Source organism: Astyanax mexicanus, chromosome 7 (assembly GCF_023375975.1).
Source record: "Astyanax mexicanus isolate ESR-SI-001 chromosome 7, AstMex3_surface, whole genome shotgun sequence".
Taxonomy (NCBI): domain Eukaryota; kingdom Metazoa; phylum Chordata; class Actinopteri; order Characiformes; family Acestrorhamphidae; genus Astyanax; species Astyanax mexicanus.
The window spans coordinates 39,939,320-39,961,893 of record NC_064414.1 but is presented as its reverse complement, the minus strand read 5'-3'; the positions used below and the strand labels follow the sequence as shown (position 1 = coordinate 39,961,893).

At 37.4% G+C, this 22,574-nt stretch overlaps 1 protein-coding gene across 1 annotated transcript; it reads right to left on the bottom strand.

Moving 5' to 3' along the window:
• Window positions 1-2,108: 2,108 nt before the first annotated feature.
• Window positions 2,109-22,346, bottom strand: valopa (vertebrate ancient long opsin a). The gene is made up of 5 exons (XM_022664397.2): window positions 21,467-22,346; window positions 17,624-17,834; window positions 11,832-11,949; window positions 10,480-10,719; window positions 2,109-3,231 (listed from the first exon to the last, which is right to left on the bottom strand). The coding sequence occupies exons 1-5, from the start codon at window positions 21,828-21,830 to the stop codon at window positions 2,998-3,000; spliced, it is 1,167 nt and encodes a 388-aa protein (XP_022520118.2). The 5' UTR covers window positions 21,831-22,346; the 3' UTR covers window positions 2,109-2,997.
• Between the last annotated feature and the right edge of the window lie 228 nt (window positions 22,347-22,574).

The window sequence follows — 22,574 nt, the reverse complement described above, 5'->3', positions numbered from 1 at the left end:
AAAGAGAATACAGAAGTGGTGTGGCTGATTCATGCTTTAGAGTGCTCAGTTTGTTGCCTTGACTAAAGCGCAGCTCTGCATTTGTATATACTGTAGGTTGTTCATATACGTTTGCACAGATATTACCACAAAAGAAAGTTTTGCTCCACAAGAGTTTTTTTCTCTTAAGTTCATGTGCATGTACTTCCTGTGCTCTCTCTTTCTCTCTCTCTCTCACTCTCTCTCTATTTTAACTGACTCGGCAAGTCCAGCTCAGACAGGACTGTGAAAGTTCCAGCCAGTCAGCAAGTCCCATCCAAACACAGATAAATAAACATGCACCTGTGAGAGGGAGAGAGAAGAAAAAGGGATAGACAGTTCTCTCAATTGTTCAAAGGGGAAGTGAGATAAAAGGGTTTTTGGTTTTTGCCCTCTGAAAAGTTGACCCTTCAACAACCACAGGTGGAATAGCTGAGTATTCGCTCGACTGTCAGCAGTGAATCTTCTTTTAACCATAGCTTTGGAGGGCACAGTAGGATCATCTTCATGTGATGCGAACTGAGTCCATGTTTTTTTTTTTTCAGTTTCCTGCAATTGTTTTTGTGCTTGTATAGGCCGGAGAGTGCTGAACACTGGAAAGGTAAACAGGTATACACATTCAAGAGTCGTACCTTAATTTAGCGTATCAAAAGCTTTGCTTATTAGTCACACTACAGACACTGGACTGGTTACATTCATTGCAACAGGACGTATGTATGTGTCTCATAAGCTAAAACAGGATTTTTTTATTCATCATGAACAAATCCAGTTTGTCATTGCACTGTGTAAAACATGTAAAGTCAGAACAACCTAATGTATAAAGTAGTTTATTACAAAACATCTGTGAGTTAACTTAATCTTTATGGGTCAAACATTCTTCTAATTCACATTTTGAATTAGTTCTGCATCTCAGTTTAGTTATACATATTAAGTTGAACCAATTTAAATTTAATTTGAACTGTATAGAACAGCAATAATGTTCCTTGGGTAACTGACCTGCTACAAGCCGAAAAATATTCTACCTTTGGTACATTTTTATTCATACACAATGTCTTTATTTCAATAATAATATAAATAATAATAATAAGAAGAAGCTAAATAACCAAAAAAGATGCAGGGCTTTCATACCTCAAATCACACAAAGAAAACAAGTTCATGTTTATAAAATTCAGAAATCAGTCTTGCACACTGCTTTTGGATGACTTTATGCCACTCCTGGTGCAAAACTTCAAGCAATACAGTTTGGTTTGATGGCTTGTGATCATCCATCTTCCTCCTGATTTATATTCCAGAAGTTTTCAAAAAAAAACTCGTATTTGTTCCAGAGCTGTATCTGTAGCACTTATGATATATTGTTGACCAAACTGAGATGCAGTACTGAACAAAAATTATTTAGGAGAACTTTTGACTAAACTAAGATGAGTTTATTAAAAAACACTCTTTATCATTTTAAGCTGGTCCGCTTTAAATATTTCATAGTGTGGTAATAGCAAAACTATACATTCTGAGTTATCAGCATTTGAAAGCATACATGCATTTCACTGCAACATTTACCTCTTTCAATAAAAGACTTCACATACAGAAAGCAGGTTTTATCATGTCAGTCAGCAGGGGACAGTTTTGCTTGGCCATTGCTTTGCATTTTGTGTTCTCTATCAGTTCTACGTGGCATTAGACTGAATTTTTTAATTCAGTTGAGTTACTTATGGCTATTGTTCTCTGATAATATGTATTGAAACACATTTATAAGGTACACAGTGTTATAAGTTATACACATATATTTGACCCTGTATGGTACACCACATTTAACAGCAACTCAAAGTAAAATGTCCCCACTTTGTCACCTTTTGACTCCGCGTTTCATTAAAGAAGATGTCTACTCAAATTTAAGCTGTAATCCATAACTCATATCACCACATCATTAAGTGTTTAATGATGTGATGTTTTATGAACTAGATAATTGATTTCTCTGGGTTATAGTAAGAACATATAAACCTAAACCTAGTCCCTCAATAGCTTTTGATTGAGTCCTGTTTCTTGAATTGCATGTAGGATTCTTAGTATTTCACATGCCATTCACTGATACAGGCTGGAAAAAATGATTTTGTTTTATTAATTTATGAGAATTCATACATTTTTAACATGATTTAGGAATGAGTGGACATCTCCTTTCATCTGTCTTAAATAATTTATAGTAGCAATTCATCACATTTTATCTGCCAGTCACCACGAGTTACAGCTGAGATTATGGAGACCAGTTAACATGCAGTTGACAAACCTGTGTACAGTGCAAAAACAACAATATGGGAAAATAATGATAACAAAAATACACTCATCACCAAAAGACTAGGTGCACTCAGAAGGAATCTAAATATAGAAATTCATCTTTTTATGGTACATTATGTAAATGAGGTCCTGCAACCAGTGTCCTTACATTTTATGAACAATATGCCTGGTGCACTATTCCAACAGGACAGTGCTCATCCTCATACCCATCCTTTCATCTAAGTAGCATTGCATTTAGACACTTCCCTCTGGGTGCAACTATTTTGGCATCTATTTAATTGATGATGAGTTTAATAATAATAATAACAGTAATTATTACAGTAGGTGTAATTTTATTTAAATATCTGGAGTGTGCTGGTCTTGCCTTCTGTAGTGCAAAAATAGAAATACAAAAAAATTAACAAGAAATAAATAAAACGAATTTCTTCCTGTCCTTTATTGATTGTGCACTTGATAATAAAAATGGAAAGTTTATGAGTGCATCGCTTTAATGAAATATCAACTTATTGCTTCATAAAGGATACTGAGATAATGGAGGACATGCTGAAAGCTACTGTTGTTAATACTGAATTAATATCAGAGTATGAAGAGTTTCAGAATGGGGTGGTATGCTCCTGTTACTGCAGTAAGGTACGGGAGTTCTGACTGTAAATGAGAACGGTGTGGAGTGTGGGGAGCGAGGGTCTTGCGCTGCTACATGGGGCAGACTTTGTTCTCGGGGATGGGCAGCTGGGCGTAAGCACTGCTATCACTCTGCTGCTCATCAGACTTTTGTAGAGCGCTCCTTGCGATGGGAATCCGGGCAGCTATAGCAGACATCTCTCCCGTGTTGCTCTCCCCGGTCATGCCTGCACGCTCTGTGGTCTGGTTCACCTCCACCGTGGTGCTTTCACTGCAGCTAAGCAGCACCATCAGGCACTTCCTGAACTGTATGTGAGAAAAGTAGGAGCACAAAAAAAAAGTATTAGCTTTTTTGGGCTTCATGATAAGAAAGTACTCTTACGACACAAAACTTTCAAAGTGTCAAAAAAAATCTGATTAATCACAACAAAATTCTGTGATTAACTGCGATTAATCGCATTTGTTTTTCTTCAGATGCTAATTTTTATAGTGAATAAAAGAATGAATGTAAAAAATGTAAAATGCAATTTTATGTATATTAGTGGTGTCAATTAAAATAATAGTATATACTTGTATGTTTATGGAAGACAAAATCTACGTAGAGTGCTGGAATAAAGAATGCATGATAAATTGGAATGTAAATGCCTCAGCTTGGTTATGAGGATTTCTGAATTCGAACTTAATTTAATGAGTATAAAAATCTCAGGGATGAGGAGCAGGGCAGGAAAGCGCACGCGTGCGTGTGTGAGTGAGGCAGAGAGAGACAGAGAAAGAAAAAAAAGAAAGAGAGAGAGAGACAAAGCTCTCTAACTGATTTGGAGCTGGAAGTCTGAACCGGAGTGTTGCTGCTAGACACAACACCGGCAGCTGATGGCAGAGCTACATGAACGGGATTCGAACCTGCGACCTCCCGTTCATAGTGGCAGCGGATTAGACCTGGACCACTCAGCGCCAACAAATAATATATTTAATTCTACATAATATTAGGAAATGTTGCTTTTGTAAAAAGGCATAAAGCAAAAATCAAATAATTTGGTTATTAATAAGGATATTAATTGGACCAAAGAGAAATAATGCTGTTAATGTATTTTCATTCAAAGCTGACCCCTATAAAAATAATATATTGTGCCCCGTAAGCGTGCCTTATAATAACAGCTATAAAATAATCTATTTTATAGTTACTGATTTTTTTTTTTTGGATCAACTTAAAGAATACTTGTTAGGAATATGAATTTCCAAACATTCTGTGCATAAAAACAATATCCTTTCACATTTAAAATAAACCTATAACAGGAGTAAATTTTGTGACAACTGCTGTAAAAGTTGCAGTGGTGCGCCCTGGATATAGAGCATAGTCCCTGAAGCAATATGTATCAAATCTGTGGAAACTAGAACTTTAGCCCCTAGTGTACGAAAAACATACTTTATTATTTATTTAGCCTATATTTAAGCATGCGCACACACACACACACACACACACACACACACACACACACACACACACATATATATATATATATATATATATATATATATATATATATATATATATATATATATATATATATATATATATATATATATATATATATATACAGGACAAAACTGTAGCACAGTAAAATATAAACCTAAATCCTACTATTCTTCTGTCCTTTCTGAATCTGAATTTACAAATCTGTTGTTTGTTTATTTTCTTCTGTAGAATTTAGACACATCAGTGAGTTTATCAGCACAGAGAGCAGGGACGAGGCGGGAGCAGTGTTAATTGTTATGTACTTAACTGCTGAGAAAAGATCCATACAGGAATACGTCAATCACAATGAGATAATTAAAGCAGCGTGATCATTAACTGTTTCCACATTACCAAACCTGTTGCACAGCTGACCTCACTCTGGTCTTCAGTTAACGTTAGCATTGCGTGCAGACCTAGTTACAGGTTTCTGTTACAGCTTTTAAATCAAACCACAAATCAAAGCCACTTTTAGTGCTTTAGCTTCAATGTTAAGCTGGAAAGAGTGTTTAGAGATAATGAATGGTACTGCTTTTAACAGGGATTCGTACTAAGCAGTGCTGCTGGTGTTTTTAAACACTGTTCTCAGTCTATCTGTGACACTGAGGTGTTTAAAAACTCCAGCAGCACTGTTGGGTCTGATCCACTCATTACCATCCAAATAATACCTGCTCTCCTGTCGTCTTGTGGGGTTTTGACTATTTAAAAACAGGATGAAAAGAGGATGAAGGAAGTTTGTAGAGAAACAGATGTACTACAGACATGTTAGAAGTACACTAAACCTTATCAAGTGTGGAGTAAACACTGTAAGGACTATAATGCAAGGTTTTTTATATTTATAACTCAATTCTTGACCTTCTAGACTAAAAAAAACTCTTCCAGGCTCATTAAGACCCGGCTTGTTACAAAGTCTGTTCATAAAAATGAATGAACACTTGTTAGGATACGCTAAGCTAAACTGTGATGAGCCAGGACAAAGCAGCAGCTCTAGCAGGTGATAATTATTCTGGCTTGGCTCTAACTTCAGCTCTGTGTCACAGTTCAGCACTACTGGGGTCTAACAGCAAAGGAGAACATACATCATCCATTATGATTGTATGCTAGATGAGGGGAACAGAAGGTAAATATGAATAAAAGATAATAAACAAAGTCAAAGTTAAAAGAGGACATGCAAAACATACAAGGATCATCAGTACAGGTAGGAGCTCAAGGCAAGCCGAGTGCTTCCCTCCAGTGGTGCCTACATTACTGCCAGTCTGTCTGTGTCCTGTCAGCTCCAGCACTGGTATCCTACCCGCAGTGTGGCTGAACTCAAGACTAATATTGCATACAAAGCATGAGAAGATATTGGTTATGCACAGAGATCAAACCAATAGCAGCTTCATGTAGAACCCCTGCTGGGACTGAATTTATAGTTCATTAGTACACCTACTGTGTAGTCTGCCCTAACTTACCATCAGTGCTGTTGGCCCACCTTGAAGCTAGACACCATAGCTCACTGTTTTCCTGCACAATTTCTGTTAGTCACCCTTTGGCCTTTCAGCAGTCGTCAGTTCTAGCCACAGGACCACTGCAGATATTTGGCTGATATTTTGGTTGGCAGATATTCTCAACCTAGCAGTGACATTGAGGCACATAAAAACTCTGGAAGTGCTGCTGTGTGCTCATACTAGCACAGCACACGCTAACATGCCATTATTCACAGAGTTAATCAGATCTGTAACTGGAATCCAGTTCCCAGGTATTGATTTTGTAATCACTGGAAGTTAAGGGAACAGTTGGTGTAATTATGTAACTGATTGGCCACATAAGACCTGATTTTAGCGATCTATAGACGAGCCATCAATAGTGCACCGTGCAGCTTAATTTAGGCTGTGTCAGTGTGTCTTTACACACATACTTTATGAGCAGATGCAGAAAGTAAAATATAAATATAGAATTTCCTTTACACAGAACAGTAGATACTCCAATCACAATGTCTGTCATGTCCAGTGTGTTATATCTTAAGATGTACAGTGCACTATAATGGGCTCTGAACTTTCAAGGACCCAGATTTAGAACTTATAGTCGGAGTTAACAGCCTCATAAAAGTCATAGCCTGAGTTAACAGCCATAGGATAGTGACCTTAATAGTCACTAAGTCATTTCTGTCAAACCAAAGAAATGGTTCAGTGATTCAAAACCTTTTATGCTCGAGGTTTGTTCTTCGAAAGCAGGGACTGGTTTGTACCAGTGGGAAAGAGCAGATCAAATATACATTCAAGACTTAGTGCATTACTACATTCATTAATCACAAGTACTAATAAAATTAAACATATATCTTCTGTACTGTATAACCCTCTTTAAGACAGTATAGTCTCAGAGAAGTGGGAATTTCCTCTGGCCCTGGCTAAAACTGCTTTTTACAAGGACCTTTCTGGATATTTTTATCCCTTGATGTGATCTCAGCGTTTATAAATACTTTAACCCATTTATCAGCGGGGACCCTTAACTGGGGCAATCTTAACCACACGAAGCCTTCCTGTTGCTGCCCAAGGTCTATTTGCAGTCATATGAATTGGAACCAGTGTTAAGATTTAAGTAATGTCTAAGTCTTAGGCAGGTTTGAGTTTTGATTTTGGGTTTTTACTTTATTAAACAAAACAAACAAATATGAAAACTTATTTTCTTCTTTTTCAATTTCTTTATGAAGTAGTGATAAACCTATTGCCATCATCTTCTTGAATTATAACCCTGAATCGGAAAAGGGGGACGGGGGTGTTCCTCATTTAATTTCTTAATATACATCCATTCCTGCATTACATAAAAAAAAAAGCTGGGATGGGGCAATTTAATGTCAGTAATGATTTCAGGATAGTAGGTGATTCTGATCATGATTTGGTATGCAGGGAAGGGAAAGATGGACAGAGGATCTCCAGTTTGTACTAAATACAGACAATTAATGTAATGTTTAAAAACAATGTTCAAAGATTGGAAAGGATTTACATATTTCCCCCTAAAGTCCATAAAATCATTAAAGAGCCACTTAAACCCTAAAACATACTTTTTCCATTAATAGCTGAAATGTGTTTCTTTAAAGTAATGAAACATACCAGTCCTGCTTATTATAAAACTTATATAAACATTTCCTAACACTTTAATTGTGGTCATTTCTGCCTTCCGCCTCATGTATTTACAAATACGACTTAAACTTAACTATGTTAACCATGTCTAGAAGTCGTGATGAATTTTTCAACAAGACAATGCAAAACCACATGCTGCCAGAATTACAAAATCCAGCCTGCGGAAGAAGAGCGTACAGATACTGGACTAACCTTTCTAAGGTCCTTAATTGTCCCCAACATAGAACGCTTCACGAATTAAAAAAAAAAAAAAGGAAAATGATGACCCATTTGCACACATTAATACTTGTTTGTAAAAAGAATGGAACAAAACAGCACCTAAAACACTTAATCAAATGTTATCCTCTGGGCCAAAATGTATTTTATTGATTTGGGATTGTATATGGTGTAAACATCACCGCAAGCAAATAACATCATCATCTCAAGATAGTTTTTCCTTATTGATTTTATTAGATGCTTATAAGTCAGTTTAGTATTGATTGGTTATGTTGGATAATGTAACAGTGCTATATAAATCTGTCTTAGTGCTTTAAATCACTGAGGAGCCTCTGTGTACTAGATATTTGTGTGATAGATCAAGAGAGAACAAATTGTGGCACACTGGAACTGCAGGGAGAGAAAAACATCTGTAGTGTTCATGTAGTGTTTTATTAACACTGGTCACCTCCATATATGTAATAATAGTATTTTATGTATAACGTGATTTGTGACCCAGTTATAATAACAGTAAACCTTTAGTACTGAAAATGTAATATATTTTCACAGTTAAAATAGCGTTGAAGTTCAGGAACAAATCTACTCTGATGGGTGTGGTGGTCTGGAAGTGAGGTGTGTTCAGGTAAACTTCTGGCGTGTTGCCATTTTGACGGCGGAAAACACAGGAAGTGCGCCACAGACTGAAATGAACCTAGACAACAGTCAACCAATAGAGTCCATTCCTAAACACATAGACCCAACTCATAACTCAACAGTAAACAGAATAAAGAATGAAATAAATTAATATCTTAAAAAAGCTGCTGCCGCAATTTCACAGCATGAACGTTCAGTATCCTCTGCTGAGACGTGCAAAAGCGCTGCACTGTTAAGATACGAACGTGCCAAAGTCAGAGTGCACCTGCTTCTTAAAAGCAATGGCAGGTGACACACTTACACCCATGTTACACCCAAAACACATCCATGATTAATTAAGAGAATTATTTTATGCCTTTTGTGCGTTTTGAGCCACGGAAAGCCTTATTTTTTTCACCCTAATGATACCATAGATAAACAGACATGCCCTAAATCCAGCTGCGCGATACCCAATTGACCAGTGCGCTAGAGATCAATAATTGCAATCTGAGGTATATTGTGATTGTTGCACCTTTCATGATGATGACAAACAAGCAGAAAAAATTATTTTGAAATTGTGGAATGTAAACTATTCTAAATCAATGCCACACTTTGGTAGAAGTGTTTAATTTTTTACTTTCTTTTTATTTTCTGGCACAATTTTCTCATTTCTGACTTCTGTTGATAGGGTAAATCTAATGCAGCTGGAGTTTAGTAAGTTTTAATGCAGTAATGCAGTTAGCTTAGCTATTATTATTTTTTATTATGTTATGTAATGTTCTTGTTATTCAAACTGTATAACAGGCAGTCTCTTTTGGCTCTTTCACAGCACACAGTCTTTTTACAGTGAAAGGTCTGTTATTAAACTCATATTGTCAAACTGCTGTAGACTACAAAGTGTACCTTTTTTGACATCTACCTCCAGATTGTGTAAATATGTGACTACATATTTGTTTTCACTTCTCCTGTAGTATTTATTGCACATGGTTCTTATAATAAAACATCAAAAGCAGTAAAGCCAGAATGAGAAAAAGAAAGCAAAATAAAAAGCATTTAGCCCTGCAGCAGCGATTAGGTCAGCTGTGGTCTTAAGTCCCAAATCCACATTGAATTATTCAAAGTCAGTCAACATGCAACTTGAGTGTGACTGGAGTTAATCACTAATGCAGCTTCCTCTTGGATTCATATAGAACAACAAATTGGCAGTAATTACTCAAGACTGCTAAAATAAATTCACACGAAGGATTTTGCTGTGTATGCAAATCATTATGGGGCAGTTTCTCAGACAGGCATAGCTTAGTAGTAGGCAATATTGACCTTTTAATAGAAAATATTTACTCAATATGCTAAGTTGCCCAAGACTAGGCTTAATCCCTGTCTTGGAAACTGTTTCAATGGGTTCCTAGAAAGGGATGAGGCCTTGTCCTGTCCTGCACAGCACTTTGAATAGAGATTCTTCATTGTAATAGATACAGTATTTGATTGGTTTCCTGGACAGGGATTAAGACTAGTATTAGGTTACATGTACAGCTTGTTTTACCAAATTGACAACCTCTGGAATATAATCAAGTTGAAGATGCATGATCACAAGCCTTCAAGTGATAATGAACTGCCTGAATTTTTGTACCAGGAGTGGCAAGTTTTGCAAAAGCAGTGTGTAAGACTGGTGGAGGAGAACATTACAAGATGCATTAAAACTGTGATTAAAAACCAAGGGTTATTCCACAAAATTTTGATTTATAAATTCTAAACTTTATGAATATGTCATTTGTCAATTTCTGCAAATAAATGCTCTAAATGACAATATTATCATTTGCAATTTGGGAGGAATATTGTTCGTAGTTTATAGATTAAAACAACAATGTTAATTTTACTCAAACATAAATCTATAAAAAGCAAAATCAGAAAAACTGATTCAGAAACTGAAGTGGTCTCTTATTTTTTTCCAGAGCTGTATATCTTAGTATATCTTATAGTTCAGAACTGTCCGGGAAACAAATTCATCCATTCTAGGACAAGGTTTAATCCCTGTCTAGAACACCAACCCTAGAAGTTTAGTGTGAGAGCACTCTGAAAGTTTAACATTTGTCTTACCTGTTTATTCATAAAGACGTAGATGATGGGATTGTAGACCGCGGCAGTTTTGGCAAAGAACGCAGGAGCAGCAGCCAGTCTGGGGTCTAGATAGATGTTTGGATGTGCAGTAACAATAACGGAGAAAACTGCGTATGGAGTCCAGGCCACCATGAAGGCCACAATCATCACCACCACCATACGAGACACCTGCCGCTCTGGCTTCCTTGCATTCCCCAACCTGCCATGGGTGTTGGACACCTACACAGAGATACTGCTATGTGTGTTCTGACTGCATCATTTATAAAAATCAGACTTTTATTCACAGCATTACAGAAGACAAACTGTTTTTGAACCTCCTAAGACTCGAACCCTTGCATGGCGTGCATTTTTTTTTTTTTTTGTCTCTTTGCTATTTGCTAATTGCCACTTGATTAGTGTAAAAATAAACAATTATATTTTTACATGATGTAGTTTCGGGGAAAAATTATGTCCACATATGAGGACTTTAGTTTTATATTTGGATAGAACATAATGAAGTTGCAGTAAATAATGATGTGACATTTATTCTGTGCCTGAACACAGCAGCAAAGCAGAGTTCAAAACAAAAGTAGAAGCAACAATTTTTCCCCTTTCAACGATATGGCTCATTTAAAGTGCTGCTTCAAAACAAAGACATAAAGTAAAAAACATAAACATTTACTGTTTATTTAAATTTCTAAACAAAATCAAAACTGTAATGTGTTCAATTCATCTGCCACCACTAGGGGACAGTATAATGGCCTCATGTCAGGACACCAGGTCCTTGTAGAGCAAAATTTATTGTTGTGGTCTAGACAACTCAAAATGTGATGTCCACACATGTGGACGCCAGGTCCTAGGAGGATAAAAGCCTGAATAAAGATACTGTATAAACTTCAGACATTATGATTTGTAAACAGTATTATCAGAAAAGTGTGAGTGTGTAAATGAATGTGTCTGTGTGTCTGTCTGTGTCTGTCTGCCCTGCGATGGATTGGTGGCCTGTCCAGGGTGTATCCTGCCTTCCGCCCGATGCCGGCTGGGATAGGCTCCAGCACCCCCTGCGACCCTTAATGGATGAAGCGGTTGATAATGACTTGACTTGACTTGATTATCAGAATAATGATAGAATATCACTGTAGAATAACTGTAGAATATCACTGTGGCATTAATGCTCCTCAGCCTGGGCTGAGATTTAGTGCAGTACATCACTGTCATATTATACGTTTTCATATTTTGTAGATACGTAGTATCATGTGTTGAGCTTACAGATTGTAGTCTGTCTACCTGACAGTGCAGGTTTCTTTAGCAGACAGCACATGTTAAAAAAACTCCCAACGCACCAGACCAACCTTCCTCAGCTTCCGCAGGAGCTTTCCGTAGCAGACAATGATGACACTCAGAGGCAGAATAAAACAGGTGGTGAAAAAAGTGATGATGAAGGTGTGGTCATGAGGGTCTCCGGAATACCTGTTAAAAGACCAAAAAAGTCTCAGTTAGAGGCAGGTAAAGTCTGGCCAACATTTTTTACATTTTTAAATGGATTTTTAAATCTTAACCAATGATAAAACAAGTCATAGATCCCACACATAATAACATTGTTCACCTGATGATCTGTCCTGTTTCATCGTTATTTCATGATGCCACCCTTTAAAACTTTAAAACCAGATTTTACAAGCAAAGTGACTCCCAACCGACAAACCCTAAACCTCAAACCCTTGCACAAAAAGAGCGAAGAGGAGGTAGAGAATGTAGACACCTCATATACAGCTCTATAAAAAATGAAGAGACCACTTCAGTTTCTGAATCAGTTTTTCTGATTTTGCTATTTATAAGTATATGTTTGAGTAAAATGAATATTGTTGTTTTATTCTATAAACTACGGACAAAATTCCTCCCAAATACCAAATAAAAATATTGTCATTTAGAGCATTTATTTGCAGAAAATGAGAAATGGCTGAAATAACAAAAAAGATGCAAAGCTTTCAGACCTCAAATAATGCAAATAAAGCAAGTTCATATTCATAAAGTATTAAGAGTTCAGAAATCAATATTTGGTGGAATAACCCTGGTTTTTAATCACAGTTTTCATGCATCTTGGCATGATCTCCTCCACCAGTCTTACACACTGCTTTTGGATAACTTTATGCCTTTACTCCTGGTGTAAAAATTCAAGCAGTTCAGCTTGGTTTTAGGCTTGGCTTGTGATCACCCTGAAATCGGAAAAGTGTTTTTACAATTGTCAGGAGAAAAACAGAGGTCTTATTTGAGTCAAATCCAGAAGCAGGTTTGCATCCCTAATAACTATTTAACGAATACCTCCTTAGCTTCTTAAACTCATGATTTTTTTTTTTATTTAACCGTTACATATATTATTTAGTAATTATATGGAAAGCTATTTAATCTGACTGATTTATGGCTGAGTTATAGAAGTTATAGAAGTACAGAATGCAAATCTGAGGGATGTACAGAGGCCTTCAGTGTGTGTAAATAACGTATTCAAAGTTTAAGGGCCTCCACATACTATATGAAGACCCCACCAATTAACTCGTTCCTACAGGAATGCCAGATGTAATCATACAATTAATAAATGTTTTAACACCTTCTGGACATTTTCCATCAGTTTGTTTTTTGAAAGAAGGGCCGGCAGCTGGTAACGATTCCTAATTTCTCTGCTCATAGTACACCTTGTTTCCATGGAATCATTCAGCACATTTTCAAGAGCCAATTAAAACATGACAGACAACTAATCACATCCTGACATCGAGAAAATAGGCTTTAGCTAGCATTTCACTTTAACACAGCTGACAGAGAAATTAATTTCTCTCACTTTATTTAAAAAGGGCTTGGTATCAGGTTTACTGCAGGGTAAATTTACTCAGACTGTCTTGTTAGCAATCCACCTTGTTCTCCCATGCACACTTTCACGAGTTTTTCTTTTTGTATTTTCTGCCTTTGTGTTGGAATTTCTGGTCATTTTGTAACAAATGGTTTATGACTGTATCTTATTTAAGGAGAATATAATATGATTTTTCACACCTTATGGAGGAGAAACTTTAAAGTCTATTAAGTAAGACATTAGAGTAAGAGCTAATATGAGAACCTCTCAAGCACCTCACACATCCACTTTCCAGGAGCTTTATTACAGAACCATTCCTCAGTGTAAGGATGTTCTGGTGTTGTATTCCCAAACTTCTTCACTTTTTTCAATTATTGTGAAACCTCTTTAAAGTGGCATATTATACTATAACTATATCACAGCTTTTATGTTTATTATTACAGTGGTTGGAATCTGTATTAACACATTCTAAGGTAAAGGAAACAAGGATGGCCTTCCCGCCCATTGCAAGTTTGTGTGTGTACTCAAATGTGTGTGCTATAAAAAGAATGATTAAAACCTGGGAACTGGAACTGTGTGAATAAATAGACTACTGTCCAGCAATTGTGAAATATAATTGCTCATATATACAGCTCTGGGGAAAAAAAAAGAGACCACTCGAAAATTATGATTTTACCAAATAAAATTACCAATTTTACCAAATTGAAAACCTCAGGAATATAATCAAAAAGGAGGTTGATGATTACAAGCCATCAAGCTGAACTGCTTGAGGTTTTGCACCAGGAGTGTAACGCATAAAGTTATCCAAAAGCAGTGTGTAAGACTGGTGGAGGAGAACATGCCAAGATGCATGAAAACTGTGATTAAAAACCAGGGTTATTCCACCAAATATTGATTTCTGAACTTTTAAAACTTTATGAATATGAACTTGTTTTCTTTGCATTATTTGAGGTCTGGAAGCTCTGCATCTTTTTTGTTATTTCAGCCATTTATACGTTTCTAGTATAAAACAACAACACTGTTCCTCAAGCAGTGTAACTTCACATGCTTTGTCAGTCTTACTCAGTACCAGGTGTTAATCCATAAACCAAAGGTTGTACTGCTTCAGGGTCTGTATCAGGGAGCTGAACATGATTTGATCAGAACTTACCACATCTCCTGTTACTGATAAACTCAGCATTATTCTGTGTTATTTAGGTAACTGCTTTAAACAGTGGGAGGTTTGGAATGCTCACACCTGTATACAATGTGAGGTGTTATCTTGTGCATGAGTTTGAACACTGGAAAATGTGCACATGGCAAAAGGTTTGGATAGGATATTACATTTGTGAAGTTGGGCAAACATTTCTCTGTACATAGTGTCACACGTGCTGGGAATATATCATAGAAGGAATCGCCAGCCACAGTGGACAGTGTAGTGGTTTGAAATGATCATGACTGGTGGCATCTGGCTAGAATAGTCCATATGGACAAACAAGTGACTCTAGCAGAAAAGACATTTGATGCAGGAGACCTCACACATATCCCACAGCTCAGGGCAATGTTCTTTAGCTTGCATGGGAAAGTGGACACAATATTTGTTCCTGCACTATGATGTGGCATGTGAGTATACAGTACTGTGCAAACGTTTTAGTCACCAAAGCAAATTACATTAATCAATTTATCTCAGCAATATGAGTGTTTTACCTGAAAAAAGCACCACATATAGTAAGTATGTTATATCCTGTGATCAAAGATGAAGAACAAAGTGATTTACCAATTTACCAAACCAGTTGTTGATATGATAAGAACTAGAAATAACTCTAATAAACTCAGATGAGGAGAGAATTGAAGATGTTTTAAGGAAACCAGTGCTGTAAAAACTCTGCTTTTTGAAGAAGTACTGTTTGTATTTATTGTAATGCTAAACTTTTACTGAGCAAATAAACACTTACTTCACAGATTTGATGCTTTTTCTTTATTAAAATTCCCACAGGTGCCTAAAGCTTTTGCACAATACTGTAAATCTTCAGAAACCTGGTAAGCTGTTTATTGAGATTGATTTAAAGGCGAAGTTGTAGCATAAGTCTGCACTTTTACGTTCTCACTAACAAAAGACATGCCTACTTATAACATTTTATTGTCGAAACCCCCCCCCCCCTCCCCCCGACTCGAGAAAAACAGTCCAGAACCAGACCTGTCTGGATACAATCTAGTCAACACATGTCTATTTATTCCACTGAGTAAAAATATGATTTTTCCATAGCAGCGATTGCAAAATCCCTTTTAATGATTTACCGAAGTATCCCTGTGCTTTCATTCATACTTTATGTATTCGGATATTGTTGACTTCATCCAGTTTCTGTAACTTTCACTTTTCATATTGAAAAGAGAGCTTCACCCCTGGACTTGGCATGGGCATGTTTTATTCCTAGCCTCCAGCAAGACTTTTGTAGAATTGTGATTGGGAGTTTTTTACCGAGCAAAAGAGAAGCTTTTCTCAACAAATAGAGGATGTTTCTCATTTTAAATAGGATGTCAGCCTTGGACTCAACCCAAATTTGAGGAGATCAGAGAGAGAGAGGGGAGAGAGAGAGGGAGAGGTGAGGCAATAGAGGGCTAAGGCTTCAGAGGAAAACAGGCTGTGTGCTGTGACCCAAAGCGGCATGAGTTGGAGGGAAATTCCACACGGACAGCTTGTTCAGTATGACCGTGGCATCTAGGACAGAGGCCTTCAAACAGATGTCAAAAATCCAGCTCCCTAAATCCTGACTACTGGATGTTATCCAGAGAGGGCTCGTCTGTTACCATCATATTGTGGAGGGAGTTATCTGTGAACCATTTGTCAGCATGGGCTCTCACATTAAAAAAGATATGTTGAGCTTGTTGGGGCCAGTAGCACCCAGCAAATCACCAAGTCCCGTCCATGTCCTGAAAATGCCTGACATTTAGATATAAATTCATTATTTTGTTGAATATAAAGTGGAATGACACACCTTTATCCCGTATCTCTAATATCTTATAACCCATACCATTAAATTAGCAGAAGAAGGAAATAACCTTAGTCCTACTTTTACTTTTCTGCGGCGAGGGAGGGCTTTTTCTTGAAGCAGAATTTGATTGCATAAATCAACAAAGTCTAATCCCAAAAGTTTTGGGTGAAGCACCACCAGTGCTGATCAGTGCTGAAGAGCTTCATACCCCTCTAGCTTACTCCTGGTATTAGTAAGCCTGGTGTAAATAGATTCATGTTTATCTGCTCTTTAGTGTCCTTTCTACAAGTACTAGACAAACTGTGTATGTGCATTTGCACATCTGTGTCAGCAGCTGAATACGTTCATTCGTTATGGGGGTGTCTAAAACAGAATGTATGACTCTACCTTTTTTATGTCGTTTTTTTCGTAAACTGAAGCAAATGTGTGATTTGCTTTATTGATGAAAAAAGACCTTTGTATAAAAAGGGCAGCTTTTTTCTTTTTTTTGTCATATTCATTCTTTTGAAGTCTGTGTTCAAGTGACTCTCATGTGAATCAGATCTTCTTGTTAAATGCTTTCGTCCAAACATCAAAAACATCATTCAGCTTGAGTACATCCCGTCATTACAACGAAAAAGGGACAAATGATCAAATACTCAAAATGTTCCTTTTGCTTAAATCATAGTAGAAAATGATACAAAAGTAATACATAAAAATAACTTAACTGACCACACTGTATCTAGTACTACCAATTAGAGCTATCATCATTCCTTCCTAAAAGTCATAAAAAAAACTATATTATAAAACAAAATTAATAGGATGTGACTAATCCACCGGTCTGCGCTGCTAAAATTATTGCAAATCCTTTTGACCTTCTTTCCTTTATACATGCAATATACACACTTTTTCTTAGTGATATTCCAGAATTAAAAGTTTTGGTTAATCTGAAAGTGTGTTCGAATTTGAATACTAAGCACCAAACCCTGTTTTTCGCTGATTTTGATTGATTTGCCACATTTTCAGCAGTGAATTAATTCAATAGCCTAAATACATTTAAATAAAAAAAATAAAAATGTAATGTTAGAGGTTATAAAAGTGTAAGGTTAGCGATTAAAGAGAGAAGAAGTGAAGTAAGTAATTACAGAAAACAAAAGAAGAGTTTGTGTATCTGTAAAAACAGATAGATGCTATTCTTTATCTATCTGTTTTTGCTAATTAATATGAATATAGGCAGGAGCTAGATCAATAGAGAAGACAGATATTCAAGATTACTCTCAGGCTGTGCAGACTGTGCTTGTGCTGTTTCTTTGTCTTGTTTGATACAAAGAAATGCAGCAGAACAGTTTCTTACCAGTTGGGTTCACAGGTGGTGCCGATCTTGCTGACTGTGTAGCTGCTCCAGCCCAGTACAGGTGGAATGGTCCAGATGAAAGAGAAGGTCCAGACAAACAGCAAGCCCAGTGCCGCGTGTTTTCCTCGTAGACGGATATTTCCCAGGGGCCGGCAAATCACAAAGAAGCGCTCGAACGCGAGGATGGCCAGAGACCACAGAGCCACAATACCTGTGTGAAAGAAAGTTCACAAGGTCTGACAACTAAGCATCATTTGTAATGAGGAAGATTTTTTCTATTCTCTTCCTTCTACACATGGTCCCTTACAATATGTCTTCCTTCAGCTTTGATGGACTTTGATTCCCTTTGGCTTGCTCACCTGGGGCTTGCGTCACTTTTACTAACACATATTGTGATTTGCTTCAGCTATATTTTTCTCCAAGCTCTAATTCACGAGTAATCATTATGCTATACAGCAGCACAGGGAGGCAAACTTAGAAGTAGTTTGGGCAGGAGATTAGTGCAGCTTCAAGGTGGGGGACGAAGTTGAGTAAATATATTTGAAGAAAGGAGGAGACTGGGTGGAGGTGTGATGATGTAGTTCAACATAAAGATGAGGTGGTAGTGGATGGTACATATAAGAAGGAGAAAGAAAAGTTAGGGCAACCCCACTAAGTAAAAAATGCTGACCTAAATAATATGCTTGATAAAATTTTAGATTGTATGATTACATTAGCTGAAAAATAAATGGTTGATGTCCAAAAAAGTACGCATAAATCCATTTTTGTTGATTTTTAGTTTACTTCATCATGTGAACAGAGCATTTGTTTTTTTTGTATTATATAAGAATTGCATAATAAATTGACCTATATATTATCAGGAATAGAACCTTTATACACTGAATTCCTCTAAAAAAGTTAAGACGTTTTTTCTTTCCACTGTTTTAGGGACAAAGACATTTTCAAAATATTCCTTTTCCAATATATTTGACTGTTTTCCTAATTGTTAGCCAGCTAAAAGTAGGCATGCATCTAGCTTTTAAAATCTGTAAACCTGAGTTTAACAATCTTTACTTTTTCCAAGAAATAAGACAAAATTAAAGAAAGTAACTTTTCTTTGTTGATCTAATCCCTTTTTTTAATGAAAGAGTTTTGCTTAAGCGCTGATAAGTGAATGAAATGACTATTTGAGCTAATTTTAAGTGGGGAAAGTGAGAAGTGCGATGCGCTTTTGATTATTTATGCATTACGGGGGATTTATTTTTAAATGTGCTGAATTCATTTTTAAGAAGCCTGTTTAACTTAAGTTTATCACTTATTCAAATTTGCATAGACTTGGCAGTAGGTTCACTTCTCCAGAATGACACTCCATATGCTAATAAGGACTAGAGTTTACTAAAAGCTTGTTTACAGTATGCTTGTTAATTAAACATAGTTACATTTAAGGCTGCTTATTAAATAGCCATAATTGAATATTCTTAATAGCTATACAAGGATAAACATGCTAGTGCATAAATGTTTGTTTAAACAATTAAAAAAAGAAACATCATAACAATACAATGTGCAAGCAAACATAGAGCATACTGTAAGTTTTGTACTTGAAAAGGGTGACCTCTATCTAAGTGAGCTAAATTTGGACACGGACGCCACTGCTGTTTCTGATAATTTGATCATTTTCAGTCCACATAGGTTCTCTCCTTGCAGGCATGTTAATGAGCTTCTTAATGATCACTGATCACGCCCTAAGAAGCAGTGACGGAAACTCAAGGAAAGTATTTATGAAAGGCTAGATCTGGAATATTTCCTTCCGAATTCCAGGAGATAAAAATAGCTTCTACAGCACAACTCAACTGAGTGCAATGTTTCAATTTCAGTTGTGTCTATTTACAACACAGAAGCAGCAACAAGATAAAAGTCAAAGACTTTTGTTATGAAATTGCTAGCGCTCACATTCCAGACAGACCTGTAAATATCAGCTTGAATTGATTCAGTGAAGTTCAGTGTTGTCATGTAACTGAATTTGAAGAACAGAAAGTTTGTGGTATTGATTTCAAGCTAGAAACATATTCTCTCCAGAGGTATCAATTGAAATATCAGCTCATGTTATGCTGTGGATGCCTTTTTCAACTTTTCACTCTGTACCTGCTGCACATTTTTCTCTTGCTTTGTTAGAAGACTGTCTCTCTTACCACACCAAACTCAGAACCATGCTTTTGTGTACAGCTCATCCCTATTGGGAACTACTGACTACCGGGAACTGATGACCATTGGGTCACTCTTTGTTTTAAATGGTAGCGCCACCAATAGCTGACGTAAGAAAGAGCTCCATTTCTCAGAGAAGCATTGATTACTCCAACTAATGAAATGTAATGGACAGACAGGACAACAGGACACAGTTTGATTAAAGGCTTATGTGATATTTGAGTCTGCACACCATCTTGAATATGCAGACATATAGGAAGTATGTACAACACATCAAACATAGTACTAGACTACAGACAAATATAATGAGAAGTAATGCAGGGGGAAAAACTCAAGGGCTTTTAATTTCCCAATTAAATGTAGAAGATATTATCTGCTGTTTTAATGTATACAACGTTAATAAAAATGTTTGGAAGAATGTTGGAGGAGTGTTTATATATTTTATAATATATAATATATTTTAGACATATTTTAGACTCCAGCAGGTAGAACCCCTTTTGTTGTGTAAAAGATATGTAAGTGATTCTGGTAAAAAGGCTAAGCTGTTTTAACAGGGTCAGCAGGCAAAAACTAGGTAAAGCCTGGGTTTAAGGAACAGACTGATGTAATCAACCTAGCCAGCCAGGGGACAACAAGTTTAAATAATGGACACTTGGAAAAGATGCCTGTTCACTGTCTACTCCAACTTTACCTATTCCAACTACAGATCAGATTGACAGGAGGAATTAACAACCCATTCTGCATGGTGAAAATAGTCCCTCTTCTGTTTTTAGTCAGTGATTCGATTTTTGTTGTTTAGTCATATGAATATCGCAGATTCATTTCAATATCCTGAAGTGCTTTCTGTTATATTTATTAAGGCTTTTCAGTAATATTATTCAATAAGTAGAAAACCTCAAGATTTGAGTGAGTCATTTCAGGCAGATAATGGAGGAAACAAGAGCTGGAATGTTGAGAGGCTAAGGGAAAGTTTTCTTGAAGGTTTAAACACTCAAACTCAGACAAAAATCTCAAAAGCTCTAAATAACAATATGAGAACAATGTTTGAGCTCCAGACAGCCATCTGAGCATCAGACATTCATTCAAACTGCCTTTAATAAATAGAGCTCTGGAAAAAATAAGAGACCACTTTTTTTAAGAGACCAATTTTTGCACCAGGAGTGGCATAAAGTAATCCAAAACCAGTGTGTAAGACTGGTGGAGGAGAACATACCAAGATGCATGAAAACTGTGATTAAAAACCAGGGTTATTCCACCAAATATTCAAATATTGATTTCTGAACTTTAGATGCTCTGCATCTTTTTCGTTATTTCTGCAAATAAATGCTCTAAATTACAATATTTTTATTTGGAATTTAGGAGAAATGTCTGTACTTCATAGAATAAAACAACAATGTTTTACTCAAACATATACCTATAAATAGCAAAATCTTAGAAACTGATTTAGACACTGAAGTGGTCTCTTAATTTTTCCCAGAGCTGTATATTGAAAAACACTCATCCTGGATTAGGATGCAAGTTTTAGAACCTCTCAACCAAACATTTCCCTTTGGATCAATCAATACCCCCTATGCTCTTCAATAACCTGTACTGCTAATGCACTCTGTGTGCTTCCATGTGCGTTATGCCACTCAAGGTGCATTCAAACTTTTTTTCACTCACCCAAAAAAGTGACCGCGAAGCCCTCCAGCACGCACGCCCACGTCCCCAGGAAGAAGTAACCGTGGTAATTGGTCATCACGCTTATAGACCCCCCGATCAGAGACACGAGAAAGTCTGCCAGAGACAAGTTCACAATGATGTAGTTCAGCGGCTGCCGGAGCTGCTTGAACTTGTAGGTGACCAGCATGACCATGAAGTTCTCGAAGAGCGAGACCGCCGTAACCAGGGACATCCAGGCGGCGAGCACTTTGTAGTTCCAGGGCGCGATGGTGCGCGAGGGTCCCTTAAAGGGGTCTTCTGTCTGGGACACATCGGCCACTTCTGTGTAGCTGACCCCGTTAACCGCCGCGCCAAATGTATCCATGCTCTAAACGAGGGTTGGGTGAACTTTAACGTAGAATTAGACTACACAGTTAATATGCTGTGCACGCGCCGTTCCGGTGAATCCAGATCATTTAGGCATTTAAGTTCCTCGCCCACAAAACCAGTTATTGCACTGCGCGCGCGACGAACTTCTTGTTGGTTCTTTGCGAGCACTGCATCTCCATAACGGCTCCAGTGGTTGTGCGCATGCAGCCGAAGCGAGCAGTCCTCGTGCAGTTTGAGTACTTGGACCTAAGGGACGCTGCAGAGTGCAAGCGAGGTGCGGACAGTAGCAGCTGCTCCCATTGACTTATGACTTGTTGAGTCTGCGCGCGCGCGTGTCTCCGAGGTCGCCAGCGTTTAGGATGACTGTTGCGCGTCTCCCACAGCTTTATATAGACTGTTAAGGGGTGACCACGCGACAGCGCCAGCATCACTCGTGCCCTCGAGGAACTGCGACGTACTCACCACCCTCTCCACTTGTGGTCGGGGCGCGCGCGGCGAGGAGAGCTTCGAGGAACGTCCGCGCCCACTCTGAATACTACTACTGACTGATAAGAGCAGAGACTGTCTGCGTGCGTAACGGGAGCTAAGCCTGGAGTGCAGGCAGAGCGAAAGAGCGCGCGCGCGGCATGCATGAAAGTGTGCAAGTACGCGTGCAGGGAGCGTATGCATGTGTTTACAGAATGCAGAATGCATGCAGATTAGATTAGAGTGGTTAGAGCGCGTGTAAAAAGTAACGTTG